The 17628-nt window shown below is 46.6% G+C and overlaps 1 protein-coding gene across 1 annotated transcript in view; it reads left to right on the forward strand.

The window, feature by feature from the left end:
• TNXB (tenascin XB) overlaps positions 1-17628 on the forward strand; it is a gene marked incomplete at its 5' end in the record, with an annotated part of 245615 nt that overhangs the window by 210977 nt on the left and 17010 nt on the right. Inside the window, 7 exons of the mRNA XM_081319139.1 lie at positions 1149-1442; positions 5875-6162; positions 8408-8722; positions 11736-11858; positions 14003-14146; positions 15661-15783; positions 16359-16502. Coding sequence (XP_081175265.1) covers positions 1149-1442; positions 5875-6162; positions 8408-8722; positions 11736-11858; positions 14003-14146; positions 15661-15783; positions 16359-16502 — 1431 coding nt within the window. The remainder of the gene's footprint in view (positions 1-1148; positions 1443-5874; positions 6163-8407; positions 8723-11735; positions 11859-14002; positions 14147-15660; positions 15784-16358; positions 16503-17628) is intronic.

Here is a 17628-nt window from a genome sequence, read left to right on the forward strand (position 1 = left end):
ACTCCCATAATTCCTGAGCCAGCATGGCTCAGCTTGGAAACCTCTCCCTTTCCCCTCAGCATGGCTGGCTCAGGAATTCTGGGAGTTGAAGTCCACGAGTCATAAAAGAGCCAAGGTGGCCTACCCCTGGTTTAGGGGAATGTCAGTGTCGGTGTCCTTCTGTTTATAAGAGCTTCAGGTGTGGGTCTAGTGTCAAGTGAGGGTCTTGTGATGTGATGGGTCAGGTGTGAGCCATCGGGGAGAGGCTTGTGATGGGTCTTGTGATGGGGAGGTCACGTCAGGTGAAGGCCATTGGGAGGTGAACTGCTGGTGGGGGGAAGGGGCTTGCGTGGGTTGGTTGATGGTCGGTCCCGTCTCTGATTGGCTGTGTGGTTGATTTGGATTCTAGGCTGGTTGTAAGTCAAATGTGTCCATTGATGAACTGCAATTGGAACTAAATGCCAGGGGTTTTTTTTTGGCAAAACCATCATGAAACGTGGTCGTGTGACAGCCGGTCACACGGCCATAAATGCAGACCGATTGCTGAGCACCTGAACAGCAGGGGGAAGGGCAACTGTCAGAACTTTGAACCTGGGTTGCAAGTACCCCCCAGGCAGGTCTGTCAGAACATCAAACCGTCGCTGAGTGACTGGTAATAAGTCGAGGACTACCTGTATATTTTCCGTGTTTAAACTCTAGCAATTTTGCTTCCTGCTTTTCACTCTGCAAACAAGGATGATGGAAGATTCCAGTTTTCTCCCAATAGATCCAGACAGCCTCAGTGGCTGTTCCTGGACTCTCAGCGTTCCATGGAATAAAAAAACGTTTGCCAGAAATTGAAGATATTTGGAAAAAATGTAAACCAACGTCTTCTCGTTGCTATTTTGGCTGGAAAATTCTGGGACTTGAGGTCTACACGTCTTGAAGTTGCCACGGTTCAGAAACCTTGATATAAGCTCTGTTAATAAATACACAAACACTTCCTTGGCAGACTTAATTCACAAGTCAGTTAAGGTAAACTCTCCTTCCTCCTCAGAGCCCTTACCTCTGGCCTGGGCTGCCTCTTTTCAATCAACCGAATGTTCTACCACTCACTTTCCACGATCTATAACAGATCCAGAGCTCAACTAAATTTGATTTCTCTGAGTTATTTTTTTTTCTCCCCTTAGTCTCCAAACCTTCAGGACTGCAAGTTGCTCCTCAGCCCAAGTTGGGGATACTCTCCGCTTCCAACATCTCTGACACATCTCTCCGTCTGACCTGGCGGGTCTTAACTGGAAAATTTGAATCGTTCAGCATCGAGTACCGAGATGCAGAGGGCAGAATCCAGGTGTTGCCTGTAGACACCAACGCCCGGGATGTGGTCATTTCCAACCTGGTGCCCTCCTACAGATATATATTCAACCTCTACGGCATCTCTCAACAGAAACAATTCGGTCCCGTCTCTACTGAAGCGGTCACAGGTCAGAGACTCGGATTTCTTTATGTAGAAAAATAAAAATTGTTCTCTCCCCAGCTGGTTATTTCCTTCCCAGGCTGCTTCTGGCTGCCCTATATGTAAGCGCCATACAGTAGTGGCCAAAAGAGTGGAAACCTTTTGGGAAAAGTGTATTTTTGAGGTTTGATGGCTGATAACACCACTTTTTTTTGGGGGGGGGTTGTCGTACCATAAAATTATATATCAATGGAAGGATAATTTAATCAAGAATGTAATGCAACATAAATTTCTTCAAGAGCCTTGGTAGAGCAGTGGGCTAATGCCTCCTTAAGTAACACCAGCTGCCTGCAATTAGTGCAGGTTCGCATCCCACCAGGCTCAAGGTTGACTCAGCCTTCCATCCTTCCAAGGTAGGTAAAATGAGGACCCAGATTGTTGGGGGCAATTAAGCTGACTTTGTAATAATGCCGCTTGGGTGTGTGTGTGAAAGCCCTAATAAGCATGCATATACATAGAATGAAGGCTACTACTAAGCTTGTAAGCTGCCCTGAGTCTTCGGAGAAGGGCGGGATATAAATGGAATTAAAATAAAAATAAAATAAAAATAAAAAATTATCTGTATTCTATGAAAAGTTATAGCTAAATAACCAGAAAAAGGAAGCATAACTTCCTTAGGTTGATATCAGGTAGCTTTCCTTCATCTGATGGTAGCCAATGAGCATGAGTGTTTAGAGAGCCAATCAGGTGTCATCTTGTTTTGGCAATGAACCAATCAGATCACAGTAGGATTCAGTTATTGGTGTCACGTATTCAAGCTCAGTGGGTTGGGACGCTGAGCTTGTCGATCAGATGGTCGGCGGTTTTGCGGGTCGAATCCCGAGTAATAATAATAATAATAATAATAATAATAATAATAATAATAATAATAATAATAATAATAATAATTTTATTTGTATACCGCCCTTCTCCCGAAGGACTCAGGGGAGTGAACAGGGCAATACATACTAAAATACAAGAATATAAAAATTAAAAAGAGATTAAACAAGGTGCCCAAAAGCTTACAGCAGTAAGTTAAAATACATTAAAACAATAATAAAACCCAAACCCATCACCCATCAGGCCAGGCCGGCTTGTTCGAACAAGTAGGTCTTTAGATCGCGTCGGAAGGAGCGAAGGTCGGGCGCCATCCGGAGCTCAACCGGTAAACGGTTCCACAAATCCGGCGCGCCCACAGAGAAGGACCTCCCCCTGGGGGCCACCAGACAACATTCTCTGACCAGTGGCACCCTGAGGAGGCCCTCTCTGTGGGAGCGCACAGGGCGGAGGGAAGTTGACACCGGCAGCAGGTGATCCTTAAGGTACTCCGGACCCGCGTAGCAGAGTGAGTGCCTGTTACTCGTCCCAGCTTCTGCCAATCTAGCAGTTTGAAAGCACGTAAAAATGCAAGTAGAAAAATAGGGACCACTACGGTGGGAAGGTAACAGCGTTCCGTGCACCTTTGGTGTCTAGTCATGCCAACCACATGACCACGGAGACGTCCTCGGTCAAGTGCTGGCTCTTCAGCTTTGAAACGGAGATGAGCTCTGGCCCCTAGAGTCGGAAACGACTAGCACGCATGTGCGGGGGAACCTTTACCTTTATGTTATTCAAGCTGAGAGGAGAACATTTGTCAGTGTGTTATGTGATAGTTTATCAAGTCGGTTGGGGGTTTTGTGTGTGTGTGTTCTTTCATTTAGTGAGCTTGTAAAACGTAATAAAATTAAAGTAATGGTGCAAAAAGTTGACTGGTCGCCCAGAAAGCGATGTAAAATAATATTATTAAGTGAGCAAGGCTACAGTTATAAAGAAATTAGAAGAACAATTGGTGGAAACTTAACCAAAGGTGGCATTTTTACTGTACACTTTTCCCAAAAGGTTTCCACAATTTTGACCACTGCTGTACGTAGAACTTTATGTAAGTGGGATGGGCTTCCCCCCCACAATCCAAGACCGTAATGCAAGGACATCTCTGCAGAAAGAGGGCTAAGAGGGTGGTAGGGGAAGAAGCTCTCTACGGCTTAGTAAGAGAAGACTCTGCAAGGGATGAGAGTGCCTGGAATGGTGGCTCAGGATTCCACAGACAAACAAACTCCATTGGGATTCCAGGAACAAAGTTTTATTGGCACAAAGCGTTTGCAAAGGCTGGTGTACTTAAGTCACCCAGGAGAATAACCCCCCCACACACAATTTTTAAAAGCACATATTTATACCCTGTTGCAAAGCTAATCCCCCCACCCTTATCGCACTCAACAGCTCACCTGCTTATCCAAAGCGCCTAAACAGAATACATTTCCTTCCCCCCCTCCCAGGAAACCCTTGCGTCTGCTATACCTGTTGTGTTAAAGTCCTTTAACCATGATCTACTTTTCTGCTAGCCTAAGCTCTGTTTCCTCTGCTGACTTCCTAACAGTTAGCTGAGTGTCTGATATCAAGGCAAAACCTTGCATATGTCAACCTCTTTACCTCTTGAAGCTCAAGGAACTCCATTCTGCAACTACTAAGCACACTGCTCAAGTTTCAGCTAGGCTATTAGGATTAACTTTCTTCACAAGCTACTACTAATGTCTTGCTACCCCTGCATATATTTATTTTATTTTTTATTTTAATTCCATTTATATCCCGCCCTTCTCCGAAGACTCAGGGCGGCTTACAAGCTTAGCAGTAGCCTTCATTCTATGTATATGCCTGCTTATTAGGGCTTTCACACACCCCCCAAGCGGCATTATTACAAAGTCAGCTTAATTGCCCCCAACAATCTGGGTCCTCATTTTACCTACCTCGGAAGGATGGAAGGCTGAGTCAACCTTGAGCCTGGTGGGATGCGAACCTGCACTAATTGCAGGCAGCTGGTGTTACTTAAGGAGGCATTAGCCCACTGCCTATAAGATAAATGAGCTTGTGCTTTCACCTCACCCACCTAAGAAGGATATCTGTATTCATTAAGCAATTCCTGATTTATATGTTTTTCTATCCCTTATAAGAGCATGCCCCTTTTGGGGTAAAAAGGTCGGGGTTCCTCTGATTTTTGGGGAATCCATTCAAGTCCCTGCGGGATTCCACGGAACTCATTTTAGATACCCTCTACATGGGGCTGCCCTTGAAGACTACTCAGAAGCTTCAGCTGGTTCAAAATGCAGCAGCCCACACAGTGTTGTGCAAACCTAGACTTGCGCCTGTGTCACCCCATTTGCGGGAGCTGCACTGCCTGCCAATCTGCTTCCAGGTACAATTCAAGGAGCTGGCTATTACCTTTAAAGCCCTACATGGCTTGGGGCCAGGCTGTTTGAAGGACCGCCTCTCTCCATGACATCCACCTGGTCTACCAGGATGAGAAAGCAGGTTATGTCGCGGGCCCCATCTGTTAGGGATGTACGTCCTAGTGGGACCATGAAAAAGGTCTCAGAGGTGGCCCCTTCCTTATGAAACACCATTCTCTCAAAATACGATTGGTTATCTCGTTGCTTTTTCCAAAAGGTCCTAGAGATATGGTTTTGTCAGCAGGTCTGGAGACTACGAATGGAGATGGAGTTGATCTGATTCTGTGGTCGTTGCTACTGGGAAGGGGGAAGATTATAGCTTTTTGTTGTTGTTGTTAGTTGCGACCCATTGCGACCCCATGGACAATGTTCCTCCAGGCCTTCCTGTCCTCTACCATCTTCTGGAGTCCATTTAAGCTCACGCCTACTGCTTCAGTAACTCCATCCAGCCACCTCATTCTCTGTCGTCCCCTTCTTCTATTGCCCTCAATCTTTCCCAGCATGAGGCTCTTCTCCAGTGAGTCCTTCCTTCTCATTAGGTGGCCAAAGTATTTGAGTTTCAACTTCAGGATCTGGCCTTCTAAAGAGCAGTCGGGGTTGATCTCCTCTAGGACTGACTGGTTTGATCTCCTTGCAGGAGTATTCTCCAGCACCATAGCTTTTACATTGTGGTTTTTAAATGTAGTAAGGTGGCTGGAGTCTCCTGTTTGTGAGTTGGGTGGTCATATAAATTTTTTAGATAGATAGATAGATAGATAGATAGATAGATAGATAGATAGATAGATAGATAGATAGATAGATAGAAGATAGATAGATAGAAGATAGATAGATAGATAGATAGATAGATAGATAGATAATAGATAGATAGATAGATAGATAGATAGATAGATAGATAGATAGATAGATAGATAGATAGATAGATGATAGATAGATAGATAGATAGATAGATAGATAGATAGATAGATAGATAGCTGTAGATGTTCTGCAAAGGACCATGCTTTTTTCAGATTTCCCCCCTGCATTTTACAGAATTCATTTAGGTCCTTGCCAAACTCTGAGATTCCATGGAACCCAGGTCAGATACTCCATGCTAGAAATCTCAGCGCCTTGCAAAAAGCACGGCACCTTTCGTGTAATGTTTTATAGTTTTATTTCTTCCAGCTCAAGTGAAGGACTCAGAGGCAAAACCAAAACTGGGTGATCTCTCCATCTCCGGAGTCACCAATGATTCTGTCCGTCTTTCGTGGACCGTTTCATCCGGGAGATTTGACTCTTTTCTTATCCGATACAAAGACGCCCAAGGGAACCCTCAAACCGTGCCTGTTGGCGTGGACTCTTGGACCGTTTTCATCTCTAACTTAATACCTTCTCACAAGTACAAGTTCAGCCTTTACGGCATCTCTGGAAAGAAACAGTTTGGACCGGTCTCAATTGATGCTGTCACGGCAGGTGAGTCTCCCTTGGTGCTCTGCGCATGATTGTTTCCTTGCAGACGTTTCATTGCCTAAATTAGATGGCTATCACGGTTCCAATAGATCAGAGGTGTCAAACTGGCCATGTCACGTGACGTGTCGCGACGTAGCGTGACTTTTTTCCCATTGCCAGAGCTGGGATGGGCACAGTTTCGGCATGACGCATCCGGCCCGTGGAGCCGGCAGTTTGACAGCCCTGCAATATATGGAACCAAATAAATCAGAACATGGTTGTTAAGTGAATCTTTGCTTGTGAGAAGGTCGCAAAAGGGGAATCACATGACTCTGGGACAATGCAACTGTCATAAATATGAACCAATTACCAAGCACCTAAATTTTAGTCATATGACCATTGGGACGCTGTAAGAGTCGTAAGTGTACAAAATGGCCATAAGTCACTTTTTTCAGTGCTGTTGAAACTTTGAACCGTCACTAAATGAGCTGTTGTAAGTTGGGAACTGTCTGTATGCCTGTAACCACAGTGTCATGAGCCCAGCAGCTGGGCCTGAGCCAAGTCATTATTCCCCAAGTGTCTGTTTTCCATTTTTAAATGATCAGGGAATTGGAGGCTAAAACATATAGGGAACGTCTGCTGGAATTGGGTATGTCTAGTTTAATGAAGAGAAGGACGAGGGGGGACATGAAAGCAGTGTTCCAATATCTCAGGGGCTGCCCCAAAGAAGAGGGAGTCAAGCTATTCTCCAAAGCACCTGAAAGCAGGACAAGAAGCAACGGATGGAAACTAGTCAAGGAGAGAAGCAACCTAGAACTAAGGAGAAACTTCCTGACAGTTAGAACAACTAACCAGAGGAACAACCTGCCTCCAGAAGTGGTGAATGCCCCAACACTGGAGTTTTTTAAGAAGAGACTGGACAGCTATTTGTCCGAAATGGTATAGGGTTTCCTGCCTGAGCAGGGGGTTGGACTAGATGACCTCCAAGGTCCCTTCCAACCTTCTTATTATTATTATTATTATTATTATTATTATTATTATTATTATTATTATTATTATTATTATTATTATTATTACTCACCTGCCTGTTTCACAATTTCAACCATCTGCCTTCCTCAGAAACCCATTCTTGTTTCTTTATTTCTGAAGATTTTCAGTCAGCCTGGATTTGAAATAAGTCAATTCAGATGCTTTGGCGATTGATTCATATTTATGACGGTTGCAGTGTCCTAGGGTCACACTTTCTGACAAGCAAAGTCAATGGGGAAGCCATTAAGATGCCCTTAGTAACTGTGTTACTATTTTAACCCCTGTGGTGATTCACATAACAACCGTGGCAAGCAAGGTTGTAACATTGGGGCAGAGGTCATTTAGCGTACGTCTCGTTTAGCAGCAGAAATTTGGGGCTGACTTGTGATCCTACGTCGAGGACCAGCTGTGCAGGAGAGAATGAAAAGGTAGCACACACACAGGCCAGAAGGACATGCTACGGGCCTAGTGCAAGGGAGCAAGTTTGAAGCATTTGGCTCACCATTGGGGTTTTTTTTATTAATGAGCTGCCATCTTTGTGATCTGGCCAACAACATGCCAACATGCTGTCCACACGCAGAAAGCGCTGTTTTAAGAAACAAAGCCAGCATGTCAAGATCAAGGGAAGTCACCCCTTCATACTGCATCAATGAGGCCACATATGGAATCTTGCATCCTGCTTGCCTCACTCCCATCGGAGGTGGCCAAATAGTAAGACTCGCACTGGGGTCAAAAGAATGTCATCGGTCTTAATTTGAACTCATTCCCGGTTTGTGCCCCTACCCCCCACCCCTTTTGCCCCTCACTGAGCCCTGGTGAGCGCAGTGGTTAGAAAGCAGCACGGCAGGCCGCTTCTGCTGACTGCCGGCGGCCAGCAGTTCGGCAGTTTGGGTCTCACCATCTCAAGGTGGACTCAGCCTTCCATCCTCCTGAGGTGGGTAAAATGAGGAGCCAGACTGGGGGCAAAACGCTGATTCTGTAAAACCGCTTAGAGCAGGGGTAGGCAACCTTGGCTCTTTTATGACTCGTGGACTTCAACTCCCAGAATTCCTGAGCCAGCCTGGCTCAGCTTGGAAACCTCTCCTTTTCCCCTCAGCATGGCTGGTTCAGGAATTCTGGGAGTTGAAGTCCACGAGTCATAAGAGAGCCAAGGTTGCCTAGCCCTGGCCTAGAGAGAGCTATAAAGTGTTGTGAAGCGGTATATAAGTCTAAGTGCCATTTGCTCTTCTTTCTCCTGCAGCTTTTTCAGAAAGCGCCAGCAGTCCAGCTCCCTTGCTCAGCCACCTTACGGTCTTTGAACTGACGTCTACGATGCTGCAGCTCAGCTGGGATGTCCCAGAGGGGGAGTTTGACTCCTTCGTCGTGAGATGGAAGGGCAATTTGAGTAGCGGCCAAACACCTGTCCCAGCCAAAGAAGTTAAAGTGCCCGGGGACGAGCGCTCCGTCACCCTCCAAGGACTCGCACCCAGTACTGAATACAGCTTTACAGTCTATGGCATCAAAGATGAGTCAGAGGTGGCCAATATCACCACCGGAGCAAAGACAAGAGGGCTAGGTAAAAAGGGGCAGCATGGGTGTTACCCCAATGTCAACACAGAAACAAAAATCCCCCCAAAAGAATAAATACTTCTCAATGAAAGTATTAACATAGTAAGTGGGTGTCAGTCACAAGAAGAGAGTTAGCTAGCTAACTAGATAGATAGATAGATAGATAGATAGATAGATAGATAGATAGATAGATAGATAGATAGATAGATAGATAGATAGATAGATAGATAGACAGACAGACAGACAGACAGACAGACAGACAGACAGACAGACAGACAGACAGACAGACAGATATAGATAGATGATAGACAGACAGACAGACAGATAGATGATAGGGATAGATAGGTAGATGATAGAAATAGGTAGAGACAGAGAGACAGACAGATGGTTAGACCAGGGGTAGGCAACCTTGGCTCAGGAATTCTGGGAGTTGAAGTCCACAAGTCATAAAAGAGCCAAGGTTGCCTAGCCTTGAGTTAGACAGATAGACAGATAGATAAGTCATAGCTAGGTAGACAGACAAAGAGCATATAAATTCATTCATTCATTCATTCATTCCTTGGCCAAGCTGCAAATAGGCCTGTTCCTTAAAAGCCTTGCCCCATCTCTATTGGCTGGGCTTCTGTGATGTCATAGAAATATTAGAATAAGGGCCTCTCAGGTGGGTAAAGTGATCCCTTGGCCAATTCTTAGAAGGGACAGAGAAGACCTGGGAGATGAGAGTATGGCGAAGGGTGCCTTGTGGTGTCCCTGGCAAATGTGAAGGTTTGGGAGAACTTGGAACTCACAGAACTAGGGGGGGGGGACAGTTCAGTTTGGCCAGGAAAGTCTAGGAATTTTTGGCTAGAAATCAGCGGAGGAAGAGAGAACCACCGTCTCTAGCCTGTTTTCTCCGTCATTCCAGATTTCACTGGAGAGGCATATCAAGAACAGCTGTAGTAGCGTATGATGCTATTCCTGGTTCCCTCCCTCTACCTTGGGAATAAGCTAGGAACTACTATAATAGGGCCCTCTTCCTACTTCTGGAGGAGGTAAAAAAAATTGTTTCACGGTTGCTAAGAAACCACATATAGAGTCCAGCTTCTACTCTCACCTCCACTACAACCTGCCCTCTCGGTCAAGTTGAATTTCGAACTGTACCTGCTCATCTGCCCTAGGAAGGCCATTGTGGGTTATCCAGGCAGAGGCCGTGATATTTAAGAGCTCAGAGCTGGCCTTGTGGGAGACCACAAGCATCTCGAACAGCTGCGCAATCCTGGCTCAGTGCATGTCAAGCCGGGCCAATTTCCAGCTGTGGTTTCTTTCATAAGTCCTGAGTAATTCGTCTTTGGCACTTTGCTGTTTGCTTTGTGGTTGGCCTGATTGGCCACCGTGGTTCCCAAGAGGGAGGTAGGGTAGACTTTTAAGGGGAAGGGGCGAGCACGTAAGAGGCGCGTGCCAAACCACACGCTTCGTCTCTCTGCTCCTCTCTTCTCCGAAAGGCCCAGCTGCAGCGCCATCTGGGTTAAAATCCACGAGGACATTTTTTCATTTCTTCCTAAAAGAAAGAAAAGGGGGGGGAAAGGGGGGGGAAACAAAGCCCCAATTTGGACTGAGACCTTGGGGGTAATGAGAAAGGGCATTTATTTTTATTTATTTTTTTATTTTGTAAAAGTTTTAATTAGGTTTTTTTTCCCCATACACTCAGTAATAATTTTTCTACCGACGTGCTGCCTTGAGTTTACATTCGCTAATGCATATTTAATTCCTGATCCTTTATTCTTTCCTCTAGCCCAGACATGTCAAACACAAGGCCCGGGGGCCGGATGCGGCCCGCGAAGTGGTTTCATGCGGCCCGTGAAGCCATCCTGGAAACAGTGAGGGAACAGCCCCCACTGCCTTGGCCCTGGTCCAGAGACCCTCCTTCTGCCAGAGACCCTCAGATCTGTCCCACTCCTGCCCAGGCCCCCATAGGCACCCTTGATGCGAACAATGTGGAGCTGGCCACGCCCACCCAGTAGGCCATACGCACTCTAGCCACGCCCACCCAGTAGGCCACGCCCACCCGGCCCACTGAGGGTAACCACAATGCTGATGTGGCCCTCAATGAAATTGAGTTTGACACCCCTGCTCTAGCCAATGCTTTTTTTGTAAAAGAAAAAGGTGCCGGAACTCACACATGTCATACAGCCCGCCTTGCCTACCCTACAAGGTTCCATCCCAAAAAGGTGCCGGAACTCCGTTCTGAGCGTTCTATGAGAAGAAAAAAGCCCTGCCTCTAGCTATCGATAAACTAAGTCCCAAGTTTGATAATATTGGTCTCCTCTTTTTTTTCTTTCAGTCTCATAGTCAGCCTGTCCATCTCTGCCCATTCTAGTATTTTTCTGATTATGTCTTCCTCTGATGGTATTCCTTCATTTATCCAGTATTGCCCAAATAGGCCGCTGTTGTGACATGCACAATCAAATATAAACTTGGTTTGTTCGTCTTTTCTGGCATTATACCAAATTTTAAAAAGTTCAGGTTTAAAATCTACATGTTTAGCGTTTTGATGGCCATAGCCCCCCACCCAAGGCAGCTTCCCCACGTAACCTCTTGCTGCATTTTAAGGCGATCATAACATTTACTTTTCTTTCTTTTTTCTTTTGGCTTCTGTGTTGTTTTATATTAGAGCAGGGCAACTGTAAGACTTGTGGACTTCAACTCCCAGAATTCTGGAAGCTGAAGTCCACTAGTCTTAAAGTTGCCGGGTTGGAGGATTGGAGACCAATGGATGTTTCCTCTTTTGACCAGTGCTTTTTTTGTAAAAAAAAAAAAAAAAGTGCCGGAACTCACACATGTCATACAACCCGCCTTGCCTACCCTATAAGGTTCCATCCCAAAAAGGTGCCGGAACTCCGTTCTGAGCGTTCTGTGAGAAAAAAAGCCCTGCTTTTGACTAAGAAATTGACTTTTCCTACAATGACGTCTTCCTTGTATTATTTTCTACAAAAGTTACACAGATCCATCTCTCACTTGTTCTTTCTTCTTCTTTCTTTCAGAGCTGGATGGTCCTCGGGACTTGCGGTTCAGTGACATTTACGAGAACTCTGTGCTAATCAACTGGAGCCCCCCATCTTCTCGCATTGATGGCTACAAAATTTCTTTCCAGCCCTCAGATGGGGGTGAGTGTCTTTATCTACTTGTCCCTCAGGAGTGTGTGTTAGCACCACACAAAACGTCTCAGCAGTTGAATTCACACAATCGGCCAGAATGAGCTAAGATGGAATGGAGTTAGGGGTTCGCATCTTGAGGAAAAGCCAACTATTATGAACCAGTTTAATGTAGTTTATTTGGGCACGGGGCTATGAGTAGAATTAGGGTTAGAGTTGTTTGAGCACAGCAGTCGTGTTTTATGAAACTGCATTTAAGGTTTATTGTATCATACTGATCTAGTTGTGCCTCCTCAGTGGTCTTAAAATTTTATAACTGGCTCAGCTTGGAAACCTCTGCCTTTCCCCTCAGCCTGCCTTTCCCCTCAGCATGGCTGGCTGAGGAATTCTGGGAGTTGAAGTCCACGAGTCATAAAAGAGCCAAGGTTGCCTACCCCTGGTCTAGTGATCAAAGTGCTGGATTAAGACTGGGGAAGCCTAAGTTGCAAACTTGCCTTAGGCACAGAAACTGAGTTTGAGTTGGTCCCTCTGTCTCTCAGCCCTAAGTAGGACATGGCGATAGCCGATTAGAGCTGATCTTATGGGAGAACTGTTGTTATTAAGTCAGCCTGTAATTCAGTGCAGGCTTCTCTAGTTTGGTCCTCTCCAAATGATTCGGATTACAAATCCCATCGTGCTCAGCCAAGGTGTGCCTTTCCCCACGCCAGCTCAACAAGCTGCCTATCCTAGTGGAGGGCACCAAATTAAAAAGCAAATAATCTCTGTCCAGCACTAAGGAGAGTGCAAAAGCTGGCTTGAAACTCAACAATAAGAAAACCAAGATCATGGCAACCGGCCCTCTCATTTCCTTGTAAATAGATGGGGAAGAAATGGAGGTAGTGACAGATTTTATTTTCTTGGGCTCCAAGATCACTGCAGATGGGGACTGCAGCCAAGAAATTAAAAGACGCTTGCTCCTTGGGAGGAAAGCCATGGCAAATCTAGACAGCACACTAAAAAGCAGAGACATCACCCTGCCAACAAAAGTGCGTATAGTCAAGGCCATGGTTTTCCCATTTGCAATGTATGGCTGTGAAAGTTGGACCATAAGAAAGACCAAGCGCCAAAGAATTGAGGCCTTTGAACTATGGTGCTAGAGAAGACTCCAGCATTTGGCCCTTTTATGGCTTGTGGACTTCAAGTCATAAAATCCACAAGTCCTCAAAGGGCCAAGTTTGAAGACCCTTGGTTTAACCCATATGTATATTTATCAGTGGGGAAGAAATGGAGGTAGTGACAGATTTTATTTTCCTGGGCTCCAAGATCACCGCAGATGGGGACTGCAGCCAAGAAATTAGAAGACGCTTGCTCCTGGGGAGGAAAGCCATGGCAAATCTAGACAGCACACTAAAAAGCAGAGACATCACCCTGCCAACAAAAGTGCGTATAGTCAAGGCCATGGTCTTCCCAGTTGCAATGTAAGGCTGTGAAAGTTGGACCATAAAAAGGCTGAGCGCCAAAGAATTGAGGCCTTTGGTGCTGGAGAAGACTCCTGCCAGTCCCTTGAACCTCAAGGTGATCAAACCAGTCAGTCCTAGAGGAGATCAACCCTGACTGCTCTTTAGAAGGCCAGATCCTGAAGTTGAAACTCAAATACTTTGGCCACCTAATGAGAAGGAAGGACTCACTGGAGAAGAGCCTAATGCTGGGAAAGATTGAGGACAGGAGAAGAAAGGGACGACAGAAAATGAGGGGGCTGGATGGAATCTCTGAAGCAGTAGGCATGAGTTTAAATGGACTCCAGAAGATGGTGGAGGACAGGAAGGCCTGGGGGAATGTTGTCCATAGGGTCGCAATGGGTTGGACACGACTTTGCAACTAACAACATCAACAACCGCTTCATAGTGCTTTACAGCTCTCTCTAAGCAGTTTACAGAATCAGCATATCTCACACACACACATACACACACACACACACACCCCAATCTGGGTCCTCATTTTACCGACCTCGGAAGGATGGAAGGCTGTCAACCTTGAGTCAGTCAGGGTCGAACTGCTGGCAGGCAGCAGAGTCAGCCTGCAATACTGCATTCTAACGACTGTGCCACCATGGCTCTCAATACAGCTCATAACAGCTGCAGAGTTATCAGCTCTGGGTTTTTTTCCCCTGTTTTTAGGGGAGCCCAAAAGCATTTCAGTGGATGGATCTCAATTCAGGAGCCGCATTGAAGGTCTGACTCCTGGGACCAGCTATGAGGTCGCTGTAATGTCTATACGTGGGTTTGAAGAGAGTGAGCCACTGATGGGCTATGTCACCACAGGTAATTCATGAGGGCAAGAAGCTTAAATGTTATCTAGAACTACCTATCGATTGATTGATTCATGTTGATTGATTCCTGTATTGATACACTATTGATTCATTTGAGCTTTCCGGCCAGGACTGAGAACTTTTAATTTTTAACCTATTGTAATTGGGTTTTTTAATTAGAGTTAAGGGTTTTAGATTTTAATCAAGGATAATTTAATTTATTTTAATTTGTTATTAACTTTTGTATTGTTATATTGTTTTAATCGCCTTGTGAACCACCCTGGGTCCTACGGGAGAAGGGCGGTATATAAGTCTAAATAATAAATAATAAATAATAAATAATAAATAATAAATAATAAATAATAAATAATAAATAATAAATAATAAATAATAAATAATAAATAATAAATAATAAATAATAAATAATAAATAATAAATAATAAATAAATTTAGCGCCAGCTCTTTCAACCAAGTCAAGAAAGAGAGACTACCCAAACCATCAGGATTTTATTTCATTGATCTAGTCCATGGCTGGCTCGGGAATTCTGGGAGTTGAAGTCCACAAGTCATAAAAGAGCCAAGGTTGCCTATCCCTAATCTAGTCTAATCTAGACTCACTGGAGAAAAGCCTAATGCTGGGAAAGATCGAGGGCAATAGAAGAAGGGGACGACAGAGAATGAGGTGGCTGGATGGAGTCACTGAAGCAGTAGGCGTGAGCTTAAATGGACTCCAGAAGATGGTAGAGGACAGAAAGGCCTGGAGGAATGTTGTCCATAGGGTCGCGATGGGTCGGACACGACTTCGCAGCTAACAACAACAACAACAACAACAATCTAGTCTTACCAATGAAGGCAAATATATATGGTCCGGGATAATGTTGCAGAATCCAGTCTGGGTCAGTCACTGGGGCCAAAGGTTCAGTTTTCCTGAAGGCTCCAGCCCAAGTCTGAAAGCCTGGAAGACTAAATCTCTGGTCCCGGTGACCAACCCAGACTGGATCCTGATTTAGTCTTCCCTGACTAGGATCCACATCTCTGAAGCTCCCTTATGCCATACAGCAGACTTCTCCAACCTTTCTGGGTTGGTGGCCCAGGGCAGGGAAGAGGAGGGAGGGCGGGAAAGAGGGGATGGTTTTGTGGGAGAGACAAGAGCATGCACACGTGTGTGCACACGCGAGCAGCCATTGCTCACTCAAGTGGGGTGGCGCCTGCCTGCGACATTCGCGTGAAAGTGGCTGTGAGCACCCACGACGCTCACGCGAAAGGGGCCATGAGCACCCACAACACTCACCTAAGTGGGACCGTGAGGCCCTACCACGCTTGCGTGAGTGGGGCTGTGTGCATACCAACCACCTACCCGCTCGGCCCAGTTTCAAATAGGCCACGGACCGGTAGTGGGCTGCAGCCCACAGGTTGGGGACCCTTGCCATACAGTGCCTTTCCAGAGGGCCCTGTCTTCCTGCCCACAGCATAGAAGTTCCTTGGGGCAGAAATATTCAGGCCGTCTTCTCCTCCTTTAACTCACAGTGCCAAACGGTCCTTCCGATTTGTGGGTTGTCAATGTAACCGATACCTCGGCTCTGCTGACGTGGCGTCCTGTGGCTGAGATGAACAACTACATTGTCACGTACGGTCCTATCACCGGCACTGGTAAGAAATTAAGAGCTTGTGAAGCGTGGGGACAATCGGTTGGCCATAAAACTGCCTGGGTGGGTTTCTTTTCTCTGTATTTACCTAGTCCAGTGGTGCCGAACCTATGGCATGTGTGCCAGAGGCGGCACTCAGAGTCCACTCTGTGGGCACTCAAGCCATTGCCCCAGCCCTACTTCCCCCCGCGGCCCCCTCCTCACCAGCAGCCCCCCGAGAGGAGAGTCACCCCCTTGCACAGCCGGCGCGGAGCAGCGCAGCCGAGGACATGGCAGCCGGGCAGCAGGGACAAGATTCCACCCTTGTGCCCCATCATGCACAGATGATGCTGCAGGGCATGGGCGGAGAGCATGGCCACCATGGTGCTGCTGGGCAATCTGTGGCGGGCCGTGGAGGCAGTGGGTGGCCCTGTGGGTGGGCGGGGCTGGGCTGGGGGCGGAGTGGAGCAGAGCGGGACAGAAAGGGTGGCACGGGGCGGACCGGGAGTGGAGCGGGGACAGGTGGGGCCGGGTTTTGGGCACTCAGTCTCTAAAAGGTTCGCCATCACTGACCTAGTCTGCATTCCCTCCCCCTCCCAGGCTCACAGGTCTCTGAATCAGTACCAGGAAATCGTGTCCAACTTCAGCTGTCAGAGCTGCAAAAGGACATGGAATATTGGGCCAATGTCTATGGAGAGAAGAAAGGAAATCGAAGTTCTTCCATCAGCGCTACTTTCACAACTGGTGAGTGGATGAACTCCATTACAGTGGTAACAGTGGCTGCACCACTGGAAGACCTGAAGGGCCAGGTTGGGGACAGCCTCTCCTGGAAAGATGCATCTATGTAGTTGCTATCCCTCAACACCCAATGGTGCATGTTCAATTAACCAGTCAATCCATCAATCAGAGCAAAGAGTGGCGTCAGTAGGGATGCGTCTGAAGAGGGGGAAAAAAGACTATTGTCTACAAGTAGCCTTTGACTTAACGATCACAACTGGGACCAGAGATTCCATTGTTAAGCGGCGTGGTCAGTAAGTGATGCATCACGTGACCGCAACCAATTCTATGACCTTTTGGCCACAACTGTTTGGCGAGATGTCACGTGATGTCCCCAAAACAGCTAATAGAATCCTTGTCTGAGCTTGCCACAGCTAACAGAGGCCTTGCAACAGATGGGGGTGGTGCAGAAGCCTGGAGATCCGGAGCTGGTGGGAGGACAACAACAGCAAGGGTGGCAGCAGCAGAGCCCGAACGTGCAACCCCTGAACATACAGCAGGACCAGTGGGGCCAGCAGCAGTAGGGGCCCTGGCAGCTGTTACATCAACAACCAGGATGGGGCCAGCAGCAACTGGAGAGACAACAACAGCAGTGGGGGCCCCAGCAACCATTCAGCCAACAACCAGGGTGGGGCCAGCAGCATTGGGGGCCCCAGCAACCAATGATGAGCCCACCCTTCAGAGCAACCTTCGATGGGGACCCAGAGAAACTGATTTTTTTTCCTCAACCAAGTACGCTCTCACTTGAATCGCTGGGGTCACATTTACCCGGACCCAGGTGCTATGGTCGATGTGATTGCATACAGCCTAGAGGGAGAAGCATCCGAATGGTTGACCAATTTATATAACGAGCGGGCCCCTGACTTGGAGGACCCCCACCTTTCCCTCCTAGGGCGGAGGGAAAGATTTGAGGACCCATCCATGAGTGCCGATGCTCTGTTTCTGCTCATTATAGACTTTTTATTTATTTATTTATTGGATTTGTATACCGCCCTATTCCCGTAGGACTCAGGGCGGTTTACAGGGCAGTTAAAACCATGAAATACAAAAATTAAAATCAATTAAAACAATTAATTAAATTCAAGCCCCAAAA

The sequence above is a fragment of the Vipera berus genome (assembly GCF_964194415.1).
Source record: "Vipera berus genome assembly, chromosome: 2".
In the NCBI taxonomy this organism is placed as follows: domain Eukaryota; kingdom Metazoa; phylum Chordata; class Lepidosauria; order Squamata; family Viperidae; genus Vipera; species Vipera berus.